Source organism: Macrobrachium rosenbergii, chromosome 2 (genome assembly GCF_040412425.1).
Source record: "Macrobrachium rosenbergii isolate ZJJX-2024 chromosome 2, ASM4041242v1, whole genome shotgun sequence".
NCBI lineage: Eukaryota > Metazoa > Arthropoda > Malacostraca > Decapoda > Palaemonidae > Macrobrachium > Macrobrachium rosenbergii.
Genome location: NC_089742.1, coordinates 91,482,765 through 91,503,415, shown reverse-complemented (window position 1 = coordinate 91,503,415; position 20,651 = coordinate 91,482,765). Strand labels below are relative to the sequence as shown.

Genomic DNA, 20,651 nt, shown 5'->3' with positions numbered 1-20,651 from the left:
AGGTGGAATGTTCACCTTTGAAAACAGTCAACTAGAATTAGTTTGATTTTAACCACCAGCAAACACGGACTAATGCCAGAAAACCAATATAAAGATGCCGGGTAGAGATCTACAGATCCGCACCTTAACCATATTTTAATGATTTCCTTAGAAGAAGAAATTTTTCCCAGTGATATATATATATATATATATATATATATATATATATATATATATATATATATATATATATATATATATATATTTTTTTTTTTTTTTTTTGCATTTTTCCTAATGTAATTTTGTACAGTATGTTTAACTTGAGTGAGTTTTTTCACCACTCAGCAGTTCAAGAGCAACGAAAGGACATGGAAGCTCTTAGGGAAGAAATGAAACTTCTATTACAGTTTGATAAGGATTTTGTAATGTGAGTAAGTAGATCCAGAAACAGAAAAAAAAATGCCTTGGGAAAATACAGGCAAGGTTAGGTACATAGTAGAAAATATTACACGTCATCTAAAATTCTCTATGTACAAAATAAAAACCGGCTGATAATTTCCGATGATGGGCTACGATTTCCAAGTACGAAGGACGAAGCTATTGTTTAAAAGACATCGGAGTTTCGGAGTCAGAGATTTTCAGTTTCGGATGCTGGATTTATTGCTGCCTCCTTCCTCAATGCTCTTCACTCTCTCACTTTGAAACCTAAGTCCAGTGCATCCTTCAGACTTCACTCTTTAAAAAGCGAAGGCTGAGAACAAATGATTTTGAAAAATTCCCACACATCAATTCATCTACCTTCCATCCGTTATATGTCGACGTTCGCCGTATTGTTCTACTTAAGTGGCCATCCTAACATCATAGGGTAATGAATAACTGAACGCTCTTCACAGTATTTGCAATTTTCAGAAATTTGTATCGAGTGTCAAACTGAGTCCTTTGACGGAAGTACCCGTAATTATTTTTCGGCCTCTGAAAGCTTTTAATCTTTTTTTTTATTTTTTTAACAAATGTTAGCCCGAATACAGCATCATTTCTTAATGTTGTTCTCTAGGCGCAGCGCATACAAAAGACCTGGATTTGCAACAAACGCCATTCCTCTCTTCAGCACCAGACCTTGAAACGTCCAACTGGAAAAATGCTTCGATATTTTATGCTATGAAACATGAAACTTTTCTGTGAATATCAATCTGATGGAATACATCTGTTCACCATTCAAGAAAGGAATGGTGTTTCATTATTAGGAATATATTTTGGTTTTCCCTGTGAAGGAGAAGTTAGAAATAATCTGCTATGGGAAACTGCGAAATGATCCTTCTCAGTCAGTTAGGCTACTCGTTTGATATGTGAGAGCAGCTCATTTAAATAGTAATCAAAGAATCGTATCTCATTCCATCCAGTGCGAAACGCTGATGTGTACTAAGGAAATTAAGCCACTATGTTACAATTGCATCGTAAAATACTTGCGGAAAAATATAATTTAGTATGTATATGTACCATATATCTATCTATCTATCTGTCTCTCTCTATATATATATGTATATGTATATATATATGCATTATATATGTATGTATATATATACATAGTAATCCATCACTTCCTCTTGAGAGATTCGCTTCATAACCAACCAACAATCTTCGATTCCGTTTTAGGTGGATTCAGTAACATAAACACTAATTGGGTCTCGTTAATCAGCTTCAGCTTCCATAATCAGGGCAGTTGGATCAAACGATGCTGTTTTGACGGCCTTCACTTCCTCGACGGTTGCTCCAACATTGATATCATTTGTAGATAAGTACCCATGATCGATGTCCATGTCAACGCTGTGGCCATTTGTATTAGCAAAACCATTGTTTGTTTGCTCTTGATAATATCTGGTGCAAAAGGCAGCCATCCGGCCACATGCCTCCTTAAGCTGTTTCTCTGGTACCGTCAGTACTATTCGCATATAGTTGGGGTAATCGAAACACTGTCAAGACAAAGAAAGAACAAAAGCATTAGAATACGTGAAATTCCCAGATGACCAGTGGATTCATTTATCATATCTTGTTCATATCAGTATACAAACATTCAGTTACTAAAAGCCTACGAGAAATGAAAATCCGGATACTTGATGGTGAATACGCACAGAAAAGTTTATAAGCAAGCAATCTTCATGATTATTCTAGTTAAACATTAGATATTTTGAATTAAAACCCTGAGCATATGCAGATAAGGCGTCATTCATTTCAATTTAATGTACAGTAATGATGATCTAGCATGAAAGTAAAGTAAGTATACCTTAGTTTTACCAGACCACTGAGCTGATTAACAGCTCTCCTAGGGCTGGCCCGAAGGATTAGACTTATTTTACGTGGCTAAGAACCAATTGGTTACTTAGCAACGGGACCTACAGCTTATGAATGTCGGGACATTGATTTCCAATTCCCTCACTAGGTTCTGTTAGCTCTGTCCACCATCAACATCATCCACCAAGTAGCCATGAGACGGTCAGTCCCTTTAAGTGCCTCCCTGTCCCACAAAATTACATCCACAGATTTTGTCCCTTCTGAAAATGCTCTCATCCCACTGTCAACTCAAAACACACACACACACACACACACACACACAGTGAAGGAGTGCTTGCCTTGCATTTGTATTTTTATAGTTCACGCTTGGCTTGCTTCTCACCAGCTGACCCAACTGTGAATCGGTATCAGCGTCAGCTGGAGACAAGGAAGTGGCTTATGGCTGGCAACCCCATCTCTAGAGGTTTGTAAGACTACCCTTCTAGCGCCTCTGCTTTTCAAAGGTAAAAGGGCATTATATAAATATATATATACTATATATATATATATATATATATATATATATATATATATATATATATATATATATATATATATGTTACAGTCAACATGCGTAATCAGTCATTACGCAGAATGATTGAAATTTCAGTCATCACGCGTAATGCACTTAGGACATTTAATCCCCCCAGGAGCTAGTACTAAACACAGCAAAATATTTGACCCCAGGGACTAGTACTAACCCGGCGAAACAGTGTAGGTGACTCACTGTTTCGCCGTGTTTAGTACTAGCTCCTGGGGGATCAAATGTCCCCTAAGTGCATTACGCCGCGTGATGACTGAAATTTCAGTCATTACGCTGTAATGACTGATTACGTATGTTGACTGTAACATATATATATATATATATATATATATATATATATATATATATATATATATATATATATATATATATTTATACCAAAGTCTTTTCCTCTTTCAAGTAGAGGGAAAGGTACTAAGAGGGTAGAGGCTCCTCAGGGGATTAAGTTAATTCCAAGGTGGCTCAGGACGGTTTAGGCACATTCCGCTAAAACCGATGTGTTACCCAATTTCAATAGGTCGCTGCTAGGACTACAAATTCGGTGGTCATCTCATCCTAATATTCCTGTTGAGAAATGAATGGATATCATCTGGAGCCATCACCTACACACGCACCCACACACACACCACAACACCACACACACGAGTGTTCAAGACACTTCAGTACCATTCCATTTATCACTTAAAAATTCCCCTTCGGTGACAATTCCCCTTCGGAAATATTCCCGAAGTAGCGTGAATTGGATATTAAATGACATTTGTGGCTTAATGATTGTATATAAATCACGGTGTGATAAAAATTTCATACATACTGTATATGTACAAAAACACGCACACACATAAATAAATATATATATATATATATATATATATATATATATATATATATATATATATATATATATACACACACACACACACACATTATACATTATTATTATTGACACACACACACACATATATATATATATATATATATATATATATATATATATATATATATATATATATGTGTGTGTGTGTGTGTGTGTGTGTGTGTGTGTGTGTGTGTGTGTACAGCCAAACGTTCGTTGGATGATAGACTCTGTGGCATTGCCAAGGATCTATGAGTGTTAATCACCGAATTCTGATGTGAGCGTACCTTTCCTGGGAGACAAAATACGGATTCTTCAGCGATCATCTTTTCTACGAATTGCAAATCGTTTTCGAACTGAGGGAAATTGTCCATATCAACACCAACCTGGAAAAGACAAAAGACACACGATGTTAACACTTCACACTTTGTTAGATTCTTCTAGACTCAAAAAAAAAGCACACTTTAAAAGTTAGATCGTCCAAAGCGTAATAACCTCTTGCACAGTCGGACGCAAGACGGAATATATCTTATTGTCTTGGTCGGACGTATGCGTTGCCAGCTTGGAAATCGGTCGCATGTGTGCAGGACTGCTCGTCATGCAGATTAATATACAGTTATAAAATGAAATTTTTGTCTCCTGTGCAGATGAATTTTAGAAGAATGTAAGGTGATATATATATATATATATATATATATATATATATATATATATATATATATATATATATATATATATATATATATATAGGCCAAATTTTCCAAGAGGCTTGGTTAAAAGGAAATGACAAGATGAACTGCGACCTTGAATATCTTTTTTTTTTTTCTGAGGCTGGCATTCCTTTTTGTTCCCCGCGGAGTAAGACCTTCGCTCCAGCTCTACTATTCGGTGAATAACAAATTTCCAAAGGGCAAATGTACAACAAGGATGCGTATTGAATTTTTACAGGCCCAAGTTAATAAATGAAAAATAAGTGCAATATCTATTTTCGGTCTGAGGCATTCATGTATCTTGTACGACTTTAGGACATCAGTAGGTTGTTTAAATGTGAATAGATTAAATGACACAGGTACACGAATGATGCCATCCTCTATTGATGTTATTGTGTTAGATTCCGAGAACACTTGTTTACAGATTTAAAAACTAACAATAAATTTGTAGCAACTGTGTTGCCAATGGCAAGGGCATGATGGGAAAGATGTGAAAACTTCTAACTTAAAGGAGGAGCAGCAGTCTGTGTTCATCAGGTAAACGCCTTGTCTCTCATAAGCAAGGAAATGGATACAGAAGGGCAAATAATAGAACTAAAATGTCTTGCTTAAACATTGAAATGCCAGTTGTCGACATCCATGCACCTTCAAGAGCAAGTGAAACGAAAGAAAAGGACGAATTTTGATTTGATTGCGTATCGTCTGTCAGAGACGCCAGCACGGGGGCAACATCTAAAGACTACATAGTCTTTAGGTCTTGCACGGGGCAAGATAAATTTATGTAGAAATCGCAGCCCTTCGGAAAAAAAAAATGTTAAAATTGAATGATATAACCTACTCTTGTGGTTCAAGGACAGACCGTATTTATGCTAAAGAGTTTTTCCAGAGTATGACTGGTAATGAATCAGTTCCTGTGGCCTTTTCTGATCTCAGAACTGTCTCGTCCAAGTTCAAGATCGGTATCTTAAGAAAAGGGAAAGAATCTTCGAAAGTGAATGCTTCTTTACTTGAGACAGAAGGAAAAGAAGGTTTGCATACACTATGGAGCCACCTGAAATGAAAAGAAAAAGGAATGGAAAAGGGGTTGTTTCATATAAAATTTGCAACTAGAACTTTGTATGAAAAATATGGTTTGTTTAATTTACTACAATATCAATGAAAGGATCTTTATAGTTTCAATAATGATGGAATGATAAATTTGACAGAATCAATTTTTTGAAAAATCAAATTAACGGTCTTTAAGATAATGTATGCAATGGGATTACAACAAGAACGAAACTGAAGGACCGAGAGGAAGCAAGACAACCATCGTCACACCTGCCTGCGAAAGAGGACGAGCGCCAAGGTGCTTCTTTGTTAACAGACATAAAAGGAAAACGAGGGAAGGCTACAACATTCAAATGCTGTTCTCTTGTTTCTTGAAGTGCTTTGTAAAGGCTTATACACTTGAAAACTACGAAAAAACGATCATATTTGCTTGATAAATGAAACAGTAAATTAGGTGAACATGACAAAGAACTTCTAGGAATGAATTTCTAGAAAATGCAGAAGAATTATGGAAATCGGTGAACAAAATGGATAATAGTAAATCATCTGGATCCGACAGCTTAACAGGTGAATTTCCTAACAAAAAGAAACTGGAGTTCCATTAGACAAGATTTTGGTGAGGTAGTACAACCGCGTATTGTAGAAAGAAAAATGGTCGGACTCACACGATATGAAAACTAAAACTCTGCCGAAAAGACGGAAACTCAGCATTGATTGAAAATTGGAGACTAACTCCTCTATTAAACAATGGTTATATAATTACTGCAAAAACTATGGCAAATCGTCTGAAGCATCTACTGGAAAGATTATATCGCCTGAACAATATTTTGGCATTCTAAACGGATCTATATTCGTAGTAGTAATACGATTAGAGACAGGGTTATTCAGTATGGACTAGTCCCAAGCATTCGATGGAGTAAATTTGCCTCTCTCTTCAAAATAATGGAATTGAATGGATTTTCCCAGAAACTTTATATCAAGTGTTAATGGAGTCTTCACAGGCACTTTTTTTATGAGGTCTGTTGCGCAAGGCCATCCCCTGTACTGCTGATGTCCTTGTGTTATATTCCGAGAACACTTGTTTACAGATTTCAAAACTAACAATAAATTTGTACCATCAGTGTTGCCAAAACAATGTGAAATTAAAGTACGGGATTTGCCGTTGATACAAATCTATATTCCCGACGGTGAATCACTAAGAGATGCTCATTATGAAATGTCACATTTTGAAAAGGCAAATGTTCACAGTTAAGTGAGGGTAAATCTTACATCTCAGGACGTGGAGATCAGAAAGTAGACACTGGCAGTTTGGGGCTGTTCAAAAAATTACGTAACACTTTTTTTGGTAATTTTTTACCCTCCCCTCACCCCTTAGTCACGCCTCATAACACATGTCCAGAAAAGCGCCCGCACCCCCCAGAAAATTATGTAACATCAGCTAGTAACACGCCCCCTGAATTAGTATGTTCCCCCATTTTTAATGCAATAATGTATTAAAGTCTAGCGTAATAGCTGGAAATTATTATTTTTAGGTTTTTCGTAATACTTTTATGTTATGACATTAAAGACTCGCAAATAAATTTGAAATGAAAATGTTCTCTTATGCCATGTTTAGAAGAGGAAATTTAATTTGTGATATTTTTCTAAGTCATATCTATGCATAAAGTAGTGAATGTCGGTGCTCAGAAAAGGGATGAGTTTGTGATATTGTTCTATGTCATGTCATACATATAGTAGAAAATGTTGAAGTACAAACAAGGGTTGAGTTTGTGATATTTTTTAAACAAATAATTACGCAAAAAAATAAATAAATACCGTATTCTCAATATTACTAAAATATAAGTCTATCGCAGAATCTTTACTATCTCTCAGTTGTCCTTCTACATTTACAGCTTTTCAAAAGAATCAAAGGAAAAAATCTGAAACTGTTATGTAACTTACGACTGCACCCTCCTCCCACATTGTCACACTCATAACACGTCACCATATTCCCCCTCCCTCACTAGGGCGTTACGTAATTTTTGAACGGTCCCTTCACTCGTTTCAAAGCTGTTGACTACTAGAATCTTAGGAATTTTTTTTTCGAAAGTCAGTCTCGGAAATCTGTGAAGTAAACTGGTCAGGTGAAGCAAAATCCGTCAGCACTTTAAGTAAGAAATGTTTAACCCTCTACCAGAAGGCCTTCGTACGTAACTCATAAACCTTCTCCATTACGTTGAACACAAAGGTTGCTCAGGTAAAACATAATTCGGAATTGGTGACGTAGTACGCATCGACCTCTAAAACGGAGGATACTGCGTTTACCAAAGAGAAGAGGAGGGTTGAATATAAAAAGTGTTGAAGAAAAAGCAAGACCAATATTCATGGTAACCTTGATAAAAAAAGTACCATATATTGTAACTTTTTATGAATATCGTTGTTCTATCAGACTAAACTGACTAAGTTGATAAGAAATTTACCAGAGATAGTTTATTTTACTTTGCAGTATTCCTGGGAATTGATTAGGCTATATTATGAAAGTTCCATCACAACGGCTCCCCAAACATAAGTAATAAAGACAGTCACTCATTTGGACGCTCGGATAGAAAAACAATTGAAAACATGTCAATAGTCAACTCGTAAAAGTTCTGGAAAACAAGTTTGTGTTCATCAGAACTTAGCGACAAAGTAAAGGTTACGATAAAACCAAAGACGACTGGAAATACGATCAGTGCGGTGAAAAAGAATATCAACTGAATAACTATTTTTGACTTTTGTAGAGAAAAGAAAGCTACTGTGAAATGGTTTGATTCTTCGCTAAAGAAATGTAAATTTTAAGAGCATAATTTCTTGAAATTACTTTTTACGATATAGTAGGCCTACCCATAGATAGATATAAATATAAAAAAAAATATAACTGTAGATCGGGACACTCCCATTGCATTAATTAATGGTGTTTTTTGAACAGGAAATTTGAGTTACAAAGGTTTATACAATCCAGATTAACAAGTAACATTATATTTTACAAATGAATATTTGAATTCTGTATTTTCAATTGATTTCATATTACAGGCTTTGTAGTATGAAAAAATATATAAGTAAATAATGAGCACATTTCAATGCTGTTATATTTTTGCAATAATGGTAAAAATGGAATGTTCATAAATATTTTTTCGTCAGTTCGTAAAAGAACAATCGCGGAGCGAACTTGGTGCGGTATTGCACGGAGAATTGGGTTTTGTTCACATGCCCGAACGAAAAGTACAAATCCTCCGGTTGATCATTCTACGGAGGTATTTCACTTTTTTTTTTTTTTATATAACCAGCCGATACAACCTTGCCTACGGTTACCTCATACTCCATTATTATTCTTTTTACGAACCCATACAATGGCGTGGAAGCAAAAAATCTGAAGTTGAAGAGCTGGGTGAGCCCTGAAAAGAGCCAATAAGAATAAGGCCCCAAAGCCTGCCAAGGACTACTGTATACAGGTTCAAGTACTATACAGTGGAAGTAAACGCAGAAATCCCCGACTACCTCAGACGCTTTAGATAAACATAATTTCCTGAAGGAAATAGGATCATTCTACACTGCTGCAAAATCATTTATGAAATACAACATTCGCAAGACACTCACATAAAAGGTACGGGCTCCATGGGATCTTGAGGACTCTTAAGGAAAACGATAGAAAGAAAACGTCAGCTCCAACTGACAAAACAACTTATTACAAGGCGTAAGTACCCGATATATATGTATATATATATATATACCTTACACTGCATGATATATATTATATATATAAATATATATAATATATATCTTTGTGCATTTATATATGAGCATATATATTACATATATTTATGGATATGTATTTATTTGTGCAATACACACACATTACTAAACATACAACATATATATATATATAAATATATATATATATATATATATATATATATATAAATAATATATATATATATGTATATATATATATATATATATATATATATATATATATATATATATATATATATATATATATATATATATATATATATATATTGCAACAGGGGATGCCCTTCTCAAAAACCTTATTTTTCAAAGAATTTAAAGTAAAATCATTTTATCTCACTGATGACACTAACAGTCAGTCATGGAGAATTTGCTTCCTCTCTAAGTCTCTAGTTATTATTCCCTTGGCAGTCTTTTTTTCCTTCCCTGAACTTGTGACTGTGTTAAGTCCTTTTCCAGGTTACTAAGCCGCCCTTGGTGATAATCCCCACTCGTCCAATGGCGCACAAGCAACCCACGAGGTCAAAGCCCTTACCACGTGGTCAACAGAGCTACCCACAAGGCCAGAGGTAGCGCGCCAAAAGCCATATGTTTCACGATAGGAAATGGGCTGTACCTTGGAGAATGGGAAAATTAATCCAGCAGAAGGGATAAAAGGGGCCGCACCATTCGCGCTTGACAGAGACACACCTGGATGCAGATCCAACACACACTGCCCCTTGACCTCCGCTCCTTTAGAGCCTATACACCCCCATGTGGCTGCCTATCCGGTCCAGTATCTTTCCAGTGCTAATTTCCCAAATATCCCCCCCCCCCACCATTGTTGGTGCATCTACGAGGACTCTCTCTCTGGAATAAGGTAAAGTGCCAGGAATCTGTGGTTTACTATATAGTCATGTAGCTCTTTTTCTTGTGCTAATCATTTTCCATTTTCCAAACACAATTCTCCTATAGACCTGACTTTGTTATTAACTTGTGTTCATAAGCGGTTTTAATGGGGTTATATAGCCAAGGAATCTTGGTACCATCAGCACACCATCGAACCTATATTTACGCTAAGTCTGCCAAGTAATCGTATTCATTCTCCATTGCAGATGGAGGTTTTTGCTGTGGATACTTTGCTTCAATTGTGCTTTAATGCCGTGATCAACCGACTGCAATTTAATCTTCGGTGCCATTGAAGTGGAATTCCTGGCACCTTCAGTTATCGCCTTTCCACCATAATTTTGTGCTCTGGCAGGGCCCCATTTACCTGTCTTAATTATCCCCATCTGACTTTGTTATTGTAAATATATGTGATTTTAGTTAACCTAAGAGCTTGTCTCAATTTCCCCCTTCTGGTAAGGCCCTCAGCTCATTACCTTTTCTACTTATGCTCTACTAGTCCAGGAATTTTAGTCAGATCAGCATCATCCCTTGTGGTAAGTTACTTCCCTCTAGATTAGAACATAAAATATATATGTATTTGAAGCATCTGTGTAGATATATTTTTTAATTATATATGTGTAGGTATATATACATGTTCGTATTTGTGTACCTATGTGTAAATTTATTACATAAGTATGTGTATGCACATATGTATATTTATGTGTATATTCATGCATATAAGCATACTGTATTTGTATGTATGTATGTATATTGTTAAATATATTCGATCTGTCATAAATGAATAAGTTGGAATGAACATCTAAATGAGTCGGTCCTGAAAAGCAGATTGCACACTTCATGCAAATCCTCTTATCTTATTTCATAGCAATGTTCTGCACAACAGACACAACTGAAAATTGAATACCACTGGCACGTAACAACTTGACAAGAAAATTATATAGTTTTTGATTAAGTGATGATCCAGTTGTTTTAAAATACTAGTGGTTCGGATTTATCTAATATTTATTAAGCCTTTGAATGACTTAATAGATATTAAAAGGGGATCTTTCCTAGATATTGACCCCCAAGAGTTTTCGGGGGTAGTTATCTAGGACTAATATTCTTGGGGTCATGATATTTACAGTCTTTTGTTTATGTTTTTATGATCATCCCCAACGGGCTTTTGCTACACACGCTGCAAAGGTGGACACATACTGGGTTAAAACCCGCAGGGGTCACTATCTATAGGCCTTCTCTATACTCTAGTTAAGAAAGGTTGAGACTTTCCTATAGTTAGCGGCGTTGACATGTTTCTTATTTTGCCAAAGGAGGTATTTAATCCTAATCCAAAAATGTACATTTTCAGGATTAACCTCGAGGATTAGGTTAATCCTGAGAATGGACATTTTCGAGAGTACAGTCCAGCAGTTTGTTTTTACTTAGAAGTGACTTCGTTTTTAAGTAATTTATTAGATGTAATGTATTAGATGTAATGTATGTACATGCATATATGCTAATGTATGTATATATATTATATATATATATATATATATATATATATATATATATATATATATATATATATATATATATATACTGTATATGTGTGTGTGTGTGTGTGTGTGTGTGTGTGTGTGTGTTATACACACTTTAATTAAATATTGTATTGAGAAAAATGAAAATGCACAGCAAGGTCCAAGTGATAATTGGTAGAGGTGGCTTTTTTTTTGAGCAGTGTGCCATTTCCTCGTGTATGGATGATTAAGTTAGTGACCGCGGGTCACGGGAATGAGAGGATTGTCTGTCACCTCGCTCCATCCATCATTACAAAAGCAAAATAAAAAGATCAAAACATTATACTTGGACCTTGCTGTGCATTTTTTCATTTTGCTCAATGCAGTTTTTAATTCAAGATGTATATATATGTATATATTTTTACATATTTCCCTGGGTTTATGGTATTTTACAGGCCGGCAAATGAAACTTTATTTAATTGGCCTTGGAGTTCTGACTTGCGTGAAGGGAAATCGTAAAAAAAATAAGAAAAAGGGGAGAATTTAGGAGGTGAAGGCTCTACTTCATAAGGAAATGTTACGTATATTTACAAAAGAAAGCATTTGAAGGGAAAATGGATAAGTAAATAGATAAAGGGCTTGCAACGCCTGAAGATCCTTCTAGTGGAGTCTTGATTAAAGGCAAGGCACAGGCCAAGATGAGTCCACTGCGAATAGGTCCCTCTGCAAGAGAGATTTACACATTACATGCCAGTAAAGGAACATATAACACAGAATAAGTCTCGAGTTTGCACTGAGGGTGCCAAAGACTCGAGGAATGAATGACCACTTTACACTCGAACACAGGACATTGGAAATGGCACCGGATAAACTGGCACAAGGACAGAAGTGAAATGCTGGTACTCCAAACTTTCTAAAGGGCAAACTGTCGTGACTGAAAATCCTTTACTCGCACTTTACCTTAGGGGAAGCGGGTCTCTGGTGAAGAATGACAAGGGGCGATCACCGACGATGCACGCTGTCCCTCGAGGGTGACTGGAGTCTGGAGTCAGACGGGGGAAATGAATGGTCTCTCAGCAAACTGCATCACCCACCAGCGTGTATGGCTGCCTGCATGACTCCTCCTCACACGACTAACTGCTAAACTCCTTTTTGCCTACTCCGGTCTCTTCCTTTTAAGGCAAGCAGCCAGGGGTAGGAGCCGTGTGCAAACGATGAATCACTAGCCAGGTGTTCAGGGATCGGTGGCCTTTTCCCAGGTTTCCTGCAGATACAGACAATTCAGGCAGCTTAATTTGCCTTTAGAAAGGCTGTTTTAAGAAGCTTAGTTGGGCTAAGCTTCCTAAGGGAGTGGCATCCAGTTTCCTTTCCTTGCCCCCTTTTATCTGTGTCATCTCAATATCTGTTCCAGGTAAAAAAAGGACAAATCGGAATGTTGATAACCGTGCTCTAATTTCTAGGTCAAATACAATCGGCCATGCTGTTCTCAATAAACAAAGGGTAAATTAGGTGGCCGGGGGGCGTGCTGTGCACAACTTCTTGCAGATTATAAAAGCTCCCCACGGAAGATAACATATGAGCCTTCATTCGGGCTTGTATGTTGATATCCAAGAAGTCAGCACAGCTGGTTTACTTTACTCTTCTCCCAACAAGAAATGGAAAATACTTCCAACACATTAACATTAAGCTACTTTAACATGGCCCATTAATTTCTTCAAATTTACGGTATACATTACTTTAAGATTATGAGGACAAGATAATTTTGAGGCAGGAGACAAAATTTAAGAATTAATTTACATTTACTGTAAGTTCCTTAATTCTAAATCAACAAGGCATGCGGTTAGTACAGTATGCCTTGAAAGGCTGTGTAAATGATAAAACAGCATTTATTTTTGTAAATGACATCCCCTTTACGTAATATTGTAATGACGATGCATAATTCGCCAACTCAACAGCTGATGGCTGACCCTTACTCTGGGGGTTTTGACAGTGGTGGTCGAGCGAGAGTATTCACGAGTTTTAATTCGCTAACTTTAAACCACGCTAATTTTATGCATCCACTGCCCACAACTCGAGTACAGGCTATAAATAGATACTCGCTCAATGTTATGACGGGATGAGCAGACAAAAGATGAGGGGTCTGGGACAAAACAGAGTTCTTAGAAGGAAAAAGGAAAAAAAAAATAATAAAAGGAAAAATTAACAGGATGTTACGAATGAAAACGTGACCGCATACGAAAGGCGGAACACATCTCTCAGATTTTATGAAGGGGGCATTTTAAAATCACAAGAGCAGGCGTCTATGACTCGCGATTCATTAAAACAGAAAAATAAATAAACGACTAAATGACGTTGGCTGAAAAACCAAGGGTAATAGAGTGAGGTATTTATTGTGTTATGCTGGAATTTATCGTCCTTCGCCTATAAATTACGGCCTGGACTATCTCTCAGCCCCAAGGCTGGAAAATGGAACCTGAAGGGTGAGACTCCTTCAGGAAGAGCTGACACGCATGCCCTGTACCGAGATATGGGTGCAAGGGCGTGCCACTTCCCACTCTGTTATTCTCAATGATGTATGCAGTTTGAGGGGAATGGATTCCCATATTTAATTGCCTCTTGTGGTGATAATTTAAGAAAAAGATTAATAGAAAAAGATAAAGGATAGAAGTTCCTGAGGAACAGAAGAAGATAGTGGAGTGCCTTGACATCCTCTTTTGGATTAGAGGTGCCAAGGCCTTCAAAAGATGAAATGGTGGCACAGGTGCCAGGGGAGCCCTAGAGCTCTTTGGAAACTACCCGGAAATTCCCACGCCCGTGGTAATTCCGCCGCGAACCTTTCCTACTGGGACAGTCATCCTCGGCCAGGGAAGCGGAGGGCCCCTTAGACCGGAGGGCGGCATGGGGTGCACCTGGGCCGGCTGCTGCGACAGCTGACACAGGAGTTTTCCTTGCTAGTTCTACCATGATCCGTTGCAGCTCTTGTAGTTCATCGGCCAAGTGAGAGATGGCAGAATCCTGACTCGCAAGGGTATCTGCGGCGGGCGGCGAGAAAGCAGTAATGGTCGGCGGGGGCGTGGACTACTCGCAGGTATCAATGACCAGCTCAGGCACGGGTTGCGAGGCTGCACCTTTAGGTGAGCTTCCGCTGTGGTCGAGAGGAACCGTCTCTCTTACCGACGCTGGTAGCAGTGCCAGGCTGGGAGAAGAGAGGGGGTCCTGAGTGGGGTCCCTTGAATGGAGATCGGAGTTGGGCTCTGGCGCTGGCACTAAGACAGAATCAGGCACTATCAGAGGTTTCTTGTGCTTGTCGGTCAGGACGGACGGAGCTTGGCACTGCTCGGTGCATGCAAGTGGCACTGGCAGGAACTTGGCATCTTCCAGAGGGAGATCTGGTTGGGGCCCTGGCACTGGCACTGAGGCAGGGCCGGGCACTGGAATTGGATCGGGAACCGATTGAGGGGGCCACTGTATCGTACTCAGGTGGCACTGGTAGGGACTGCACGTCCTCATGGTACCCAGGGGGCGCCAGTCTTGACTGAGGGAGAAGCGGGGGAGGATTACTCGCGCCTGAGGAATGAGTTGGGGCATGTGGACCCCTGGATTGTCATGATTTCTGTGGGGACTGAAAGTCCTGTCCCAGGATGACGTCATAGCCTCCAGGGAGATGGATTGCTACTGCAAGATTGCAAATTTTTGATTGCTGAGGACTTGTGACTCTCAATTGGACCGTAGGGAGTATCATTTTAAATTGATTTAGTCCCTCGATCATGACGAGTTTTTGTCTATTGACGATAGCTCCATAGGGAACTCTGTCCCTTCATGTGAGGGAGATTTGCGTGCCCGAGTCATCAAATGCCGTGACTCAGCGCGCAGGGTGGCTGCCTCTGGGAGGGGCCACATATATGGGGCCTTCGGCGGGAGGGCCCAATGACTTGGAATTTGTGACGGCCAAGGCGACGGTGGGAGTATTTGATTTAGTATTGTTCGGGCATTTTGCCCATGCGGGAGAATGCCCATAAACCTTGCATGCTGTGCAAAAGGTTTGGCTAAAATCTTTCCGCGCTGCCCTGGGAGGGCACAGGCGAGTTATTGGGGGGTGTTCCGGGAGAGAGAGGCGTTGTTTTCTTGCTTCAGCACTGCTCAGTTGAGTGCCCCGTCTTTTTGCAGTAATGGCAAGTTAGGGGCTTGCCCGAGTTCCCATTCTTATGGGAATTTGATCCTCCGAGGAGGGGCGGGAGATTTATCTTCCGCCCCATGGATCCTTCCTGAGGGTGGTGAGTCTCCCACATGTCTGCTATCCGGCAACACTCGGTGAGTGTTGCTGGGGCTTTTTCCACTACATGAGTGGCGAGGGCAGGAGGGGCGTAGCGCAGGAAATGCTCAAGTTAAAATTTTTCAAGTACCTCGGCGGCGCTAGTGGCTCCTTCAGACTCGAGGCATTTTGCTAATGCGTGCTCGGAATGGTACGCCCAATCGGACCAAGTGTGGCCTGCTTCTCTTGGCTGCTCTCTCCAACGTCTCCTCCACCACTCGGGGGTAATCTCAAACGCCTTCGTAACCACTTGGCGTACGGCTTCCCAGTTTCCCCTATCCTCTGCCGAAAGGGCGTGGTAGGCAACGAGTGCCTTCCCTCCCAGGAATTTAGTGAGAACAAGGGAGAGTTCCGTGGGGGAGAGGTTGCAGCACTCCAGGACTCGTTCGGCCCTTTCAAGCCATACTTCAGGTTCGGACTCTGTCCATTTTGGCATGCACGAGCGAGCGAGCTTGGCTGAGGGCACTCATTCCCACCGCAGGAGGCGGGGTGGCGTTCTGTCGTTCTAACATCTGGAGCTCATGGGCGCACTGTCGCTCTCGATCTTCCCATTCTCTCTCTCTCTCCTGCCGTTCTTTTTCTCGTTCTTCACGTTCTGACTCTTCTCGTCTCTCTTGGGCAATTCTTTCTCTCTCTTCACGTTCTTTCTCCCTCTCCGCCTTGGCATCGTCCACTCGCTCTTGAGCCCAGTCTCTCAGTCCCATGTCCTTTCCAGCAGACATGTAGAATTTGAAGTCCTCATTTTGTTGGGCTCTGGTATTAGCCATCTTGAAATAATGGTTATATGGACTGGACTCTCTAGCTAATCAAATAATATGTCTGAGAAGACTCAGGTTGTCTGAAGAGACTCAATTGCAGGAATCTGAAACACTCAATTCTTCAGACTGCAGGAGAATGGATCTGTCTGAATAAGACAGTTGATCAATAAGTCTGAGGAGACTTTGTTAAAGTTTAATATGTCTCGCAAGACGTAACTGGATTTTATGTCACGCTCGGACTTGGCCTGCTGTAGCGTGAAATTAAGGCATTCTAACGAACTAGAATGATCAGTTCTGTGAGGACTTAGACGTGTGTGAAATACACTAATATAATGTCTCAAAAGGACTTGATTTTAGGTTTCCCGCAGGAATTAGAAATTCTCGCCTCTTGCGACGTAGAATTTTTTAAGTCTCTTAGGACTTGGAATTTGGTTTTCCCGTAGGAATTAGAAATTCTCGCCTTGTGCGACGTAGAATTTTTTAGGAGTCTCTTAGGACTTGGAAATACGATTTGTCCCTTAGGACTTAGAAATTACTAACGGGATAAAAACCCTAAAAAAAATTGTTTCTGAGAGTGGAACAACAAACTACTCGGGAATGAATGAAAAAGAGGGTACACACGCGGGCAGGGGACGGGGGAGTGGGTGAAGGTCGTCTGACAATCACTGGAGTTATTTTTAGATTCTGTGTGAATGAACCCGTCTATTTATAGACCGTCTGTGACTCTGGGGAATTTCCCGGGATGAGAGGATAGCAGTAAAATTGACCCAGTAATTTTCCCTAGAAGCGGAGTTCAAATTTCGCTTTCCTAACACCTAATTCGAGTTTCAACTAAACTGAGAGAAGTATTTCAGCAATGCAAGCTGATCTCGTCTTCTCCCACGTGGGAATTTATTCGCGCCTAAATAATTCGCTAATCCAAAATGTGAAGTAAAATTTATCACGGAGGAATTCCGTACTATTCCTTGAAGCAAAAAATATGGCAAAGATTTTAACACAGAGGAATTTTGCACTATTCCTCGAAGCAAAGAATATGGCAAAGATTTTAACACAGAGGAATTTTGCACTATTCCTCGAAGCAAAAAATGGTTACCACTGGTTATTTCCTAACTACCTATCTTGAAAGGCATGCATTAATGAATCTGGTACGGTGGTTCTCTTCTCTCAGTGAATACATGCGTCCCTATTCCTAATTCCTAGGAACAGTCACAATTGTAAAAAAAAATTTTGCTAAGATAACCACATTACTTACATGGAACTCTCTTGGTCTGTGCTCTTGATAACAGGTTCGGAATTTGTCTCGCACCCAGCTTAGCTTTGCTAATAGCTGATCTGGCAAGTTGCAAATGCAATGAAGCAGCACTAGAGGGAAATGCAACTGCAAACGAGATCTAAGGCCAGGTCACCATTTTTATGTATTTCCCTGGGTTTATGGTATTTTACAGGCCGGCAACGGAAACTTTATTTAATTGGCCTTGGAGTTCTGACTTGCATAAAGGGAAATAGTAAAAAAAATAAGAAAAAGGGGAGAATTTAGGAGCTGAAGGCTCTACTTCATAAAGAAATGTTACGTAAATACTTGGGATAAATTAAGGAATTATGTTTACAAAAGAAAGCATTTGAAGGGAAAATGGATAAGTAAATAGATAAAGGGCTTGCAACGCCTGAAGGTCCTTCTAGTGGAGTCTTGATTAAAGGCAAGGCACAGGCCAAGATGAGTCCACTGCGAATAGGTCCCTCTGCAAGAGAGATTTACACATTACACGCCAGTAAAGGAACAATATAACACAGAATAAGTCTCGAGTTTGCACTGAGGGTGCCAAAGACTCGAGGAATGAATGACCACTTTACACTCGAACACAGGACATTGGAAATGGCACTGGATAAACTGGCATTGGGACAGAAGTGAAATGCTGGTACTCCAAACTTTCTAAAGGGCAAACTGTCGTGACTGAAAAGCCTTTACTCGCACTTTACCTTAGGGGAAGTGGGTCTCTGGCGAAGAATGATGAGGGGGCAATCACCGATGATGCATGCTGTCCCTCGAGGGTGACTAGAGTCTGGAGTTGGATGGGGGAAATGAATGGTCTCTCAGCAAACTGCATCACCCGCCCGCGTGTATGGCTGCCTGCACGACTCCTCGCACGACTAACTGCTTAACTCCTTTTTGCCTACTCCGGTCTCTTCCTTTTAAGGCAAGCAGCCAGGGGTAGGAGCCGTGTGCAAACGATGAATCACTAGCCAGGTGTTCAGGGATCGGTGGCCTTTTCCCAGGTTTCCTGCAGATACAGACAATTCAGGCAACTTAATTTGCCTTTAGAAAGGCTGTTTTAAGAAGCTTAGTTGGCCTAAGCTTCCTAAGGGAATGGCATCCAGTTTCCTCTCCTTGTCCCCTTTTATCTGTGTCATCTCAATATCTGTTCCAGGTAAAAAAAGGACAGATCGGAACGTTGATAACCATGCTCTAATTTCTAGGTCAAATACGATCGGCCATGCTGTTCTCGATAAACAGGGTAAATTAGGTGGGGGAGGCAAGCAATGTGCACGACTTCTTGCAGATTATAATAATATATATATATATATATATATATATATACATAATATATATATATATATATATATATATATATATATATATATATATATATATATATATATATATATATATATATATAAATAATACATATAATATATATACATACAGGGTGCGGCATAGGTAACGCCCTTTTTAATTTTATATCTTATAATGTATATTTTCTTTATTATTTTCTTTAATTAATTTGCTAAATCTTCATTTTTCAGATATTTTATACAACCATGTGATTAACAAAGGAACAGAGATTAAAAGCAATCCAATTTTACTATCAAAACAATAAAAATGGTGCTGAAACCGCAAGATTGTTATCAGGTGAATTTAACATCCCAAGGGTGCAAAGCCGAAATATCACAAGCTTGATTAGAAAATTTGAATCCACAGGAAGTGTAAGTGATGCTCAAAGAGCAGGTAGGCCAGTTGTTGCAACAAGCTTAGAAAAGTCCAATGAACTACAAGAATTATTGCTGCGTTCTCCTCAAAAATCCAGTAGGCGTCTTTCTGCAGAGTTAGCAATTAATATTTGAATTGAACATTAATAAACCGAATAAGCATTATATTAATTTTGTTAATATATTATATTAATCTATTAACCTGTGGCAATACATTCATGTTCGAAAAAATAAAGGATAATCAAAAAGACTTTAATTTTGTTCCACTTAAACAAAGGGCGTTATTATGCCACACCCTGTATGTATGTATATATATATATATATATATATATATATATATATATATATATATATATATATATATATATATATATATGTATGTATATATATATGGGATAGTTCTATTTAATTGTTGATACCTCACACTAATTTTGATAAAGTGAGTTTGATTTTTCTTATGTGATTAATAAGTTTTTCAAGGGATCACTGTTACCTTTAGAGTACTCAGTCGTAATTCCTATTGTTATGAGAGTTCAGGTATCTGGCTGAAGTGAGGTAAATTTTTGAATTTTGAAATTAGTTGTGTAATAACCAGGTACTTGGTATGCATCGTGACAATATATATATATATATATATATATATATATATATATATATATATGTAAATAAATAATGTATATGTACATATATATGTACATATATATATATATATATATATATATATATATATATATATATATATATATATATATAGTTATGTAATAACTAGGTACTTTGTACACATCAGACAATATACAATATATATATATATATATATATATATATATATATATATATATATATATATATATATTGTCACAATGCATACCAAGTACCTGGTTATTACACAACTATTTCAAAATTCAAAAATTTACTTCATTTCAGCCAGATACCTGAACTCTCATAATAGGAATTACGACTGAGTACTCTAAAGGTAACAGTGATCC

At 38.5% G+C, this 20,651-nt stretch overlaps 1 protein-coding gene across 21 annotated transcripts in view; it reads right to left on the bottom strand.

Annotated features, from left to right (window-relative positions):
• Positions 1–375: 375 nt before the first annotated feature.
• LOC136849126 (tyrosine aminotransferase-like) overlaps positions 376–20,651 on the bottom strand; it is a 123,045-nt gene continuing 102,769 nt past the window's right edge. For 18 of the 21 annotated variants that reach the window (XM_067122151.1, XM_067122160.1, XM_067122243.1 and 15 more), the window contains 2 exons: positions 3,992–4,090; positions 376–1,949 (listed from right to left, as the gene is read on the bottom strand). In XM_067122151.1, the coding sequence (XP_066978252.1) occupies positions 1,668–1,949; positions 3,992–4,090 (381 nt within the window). In that variant the 3' untranslated portion in view covers positions 376–1,667. The remainder of the gene's footprint in view (positions 1,950–3,991; positions 4,091–20,651) is intronic. The other 3 variants (XM_067122170.1, XM_067122323.1, XM_067122329.1) reach the window with 1 other exon arrangement.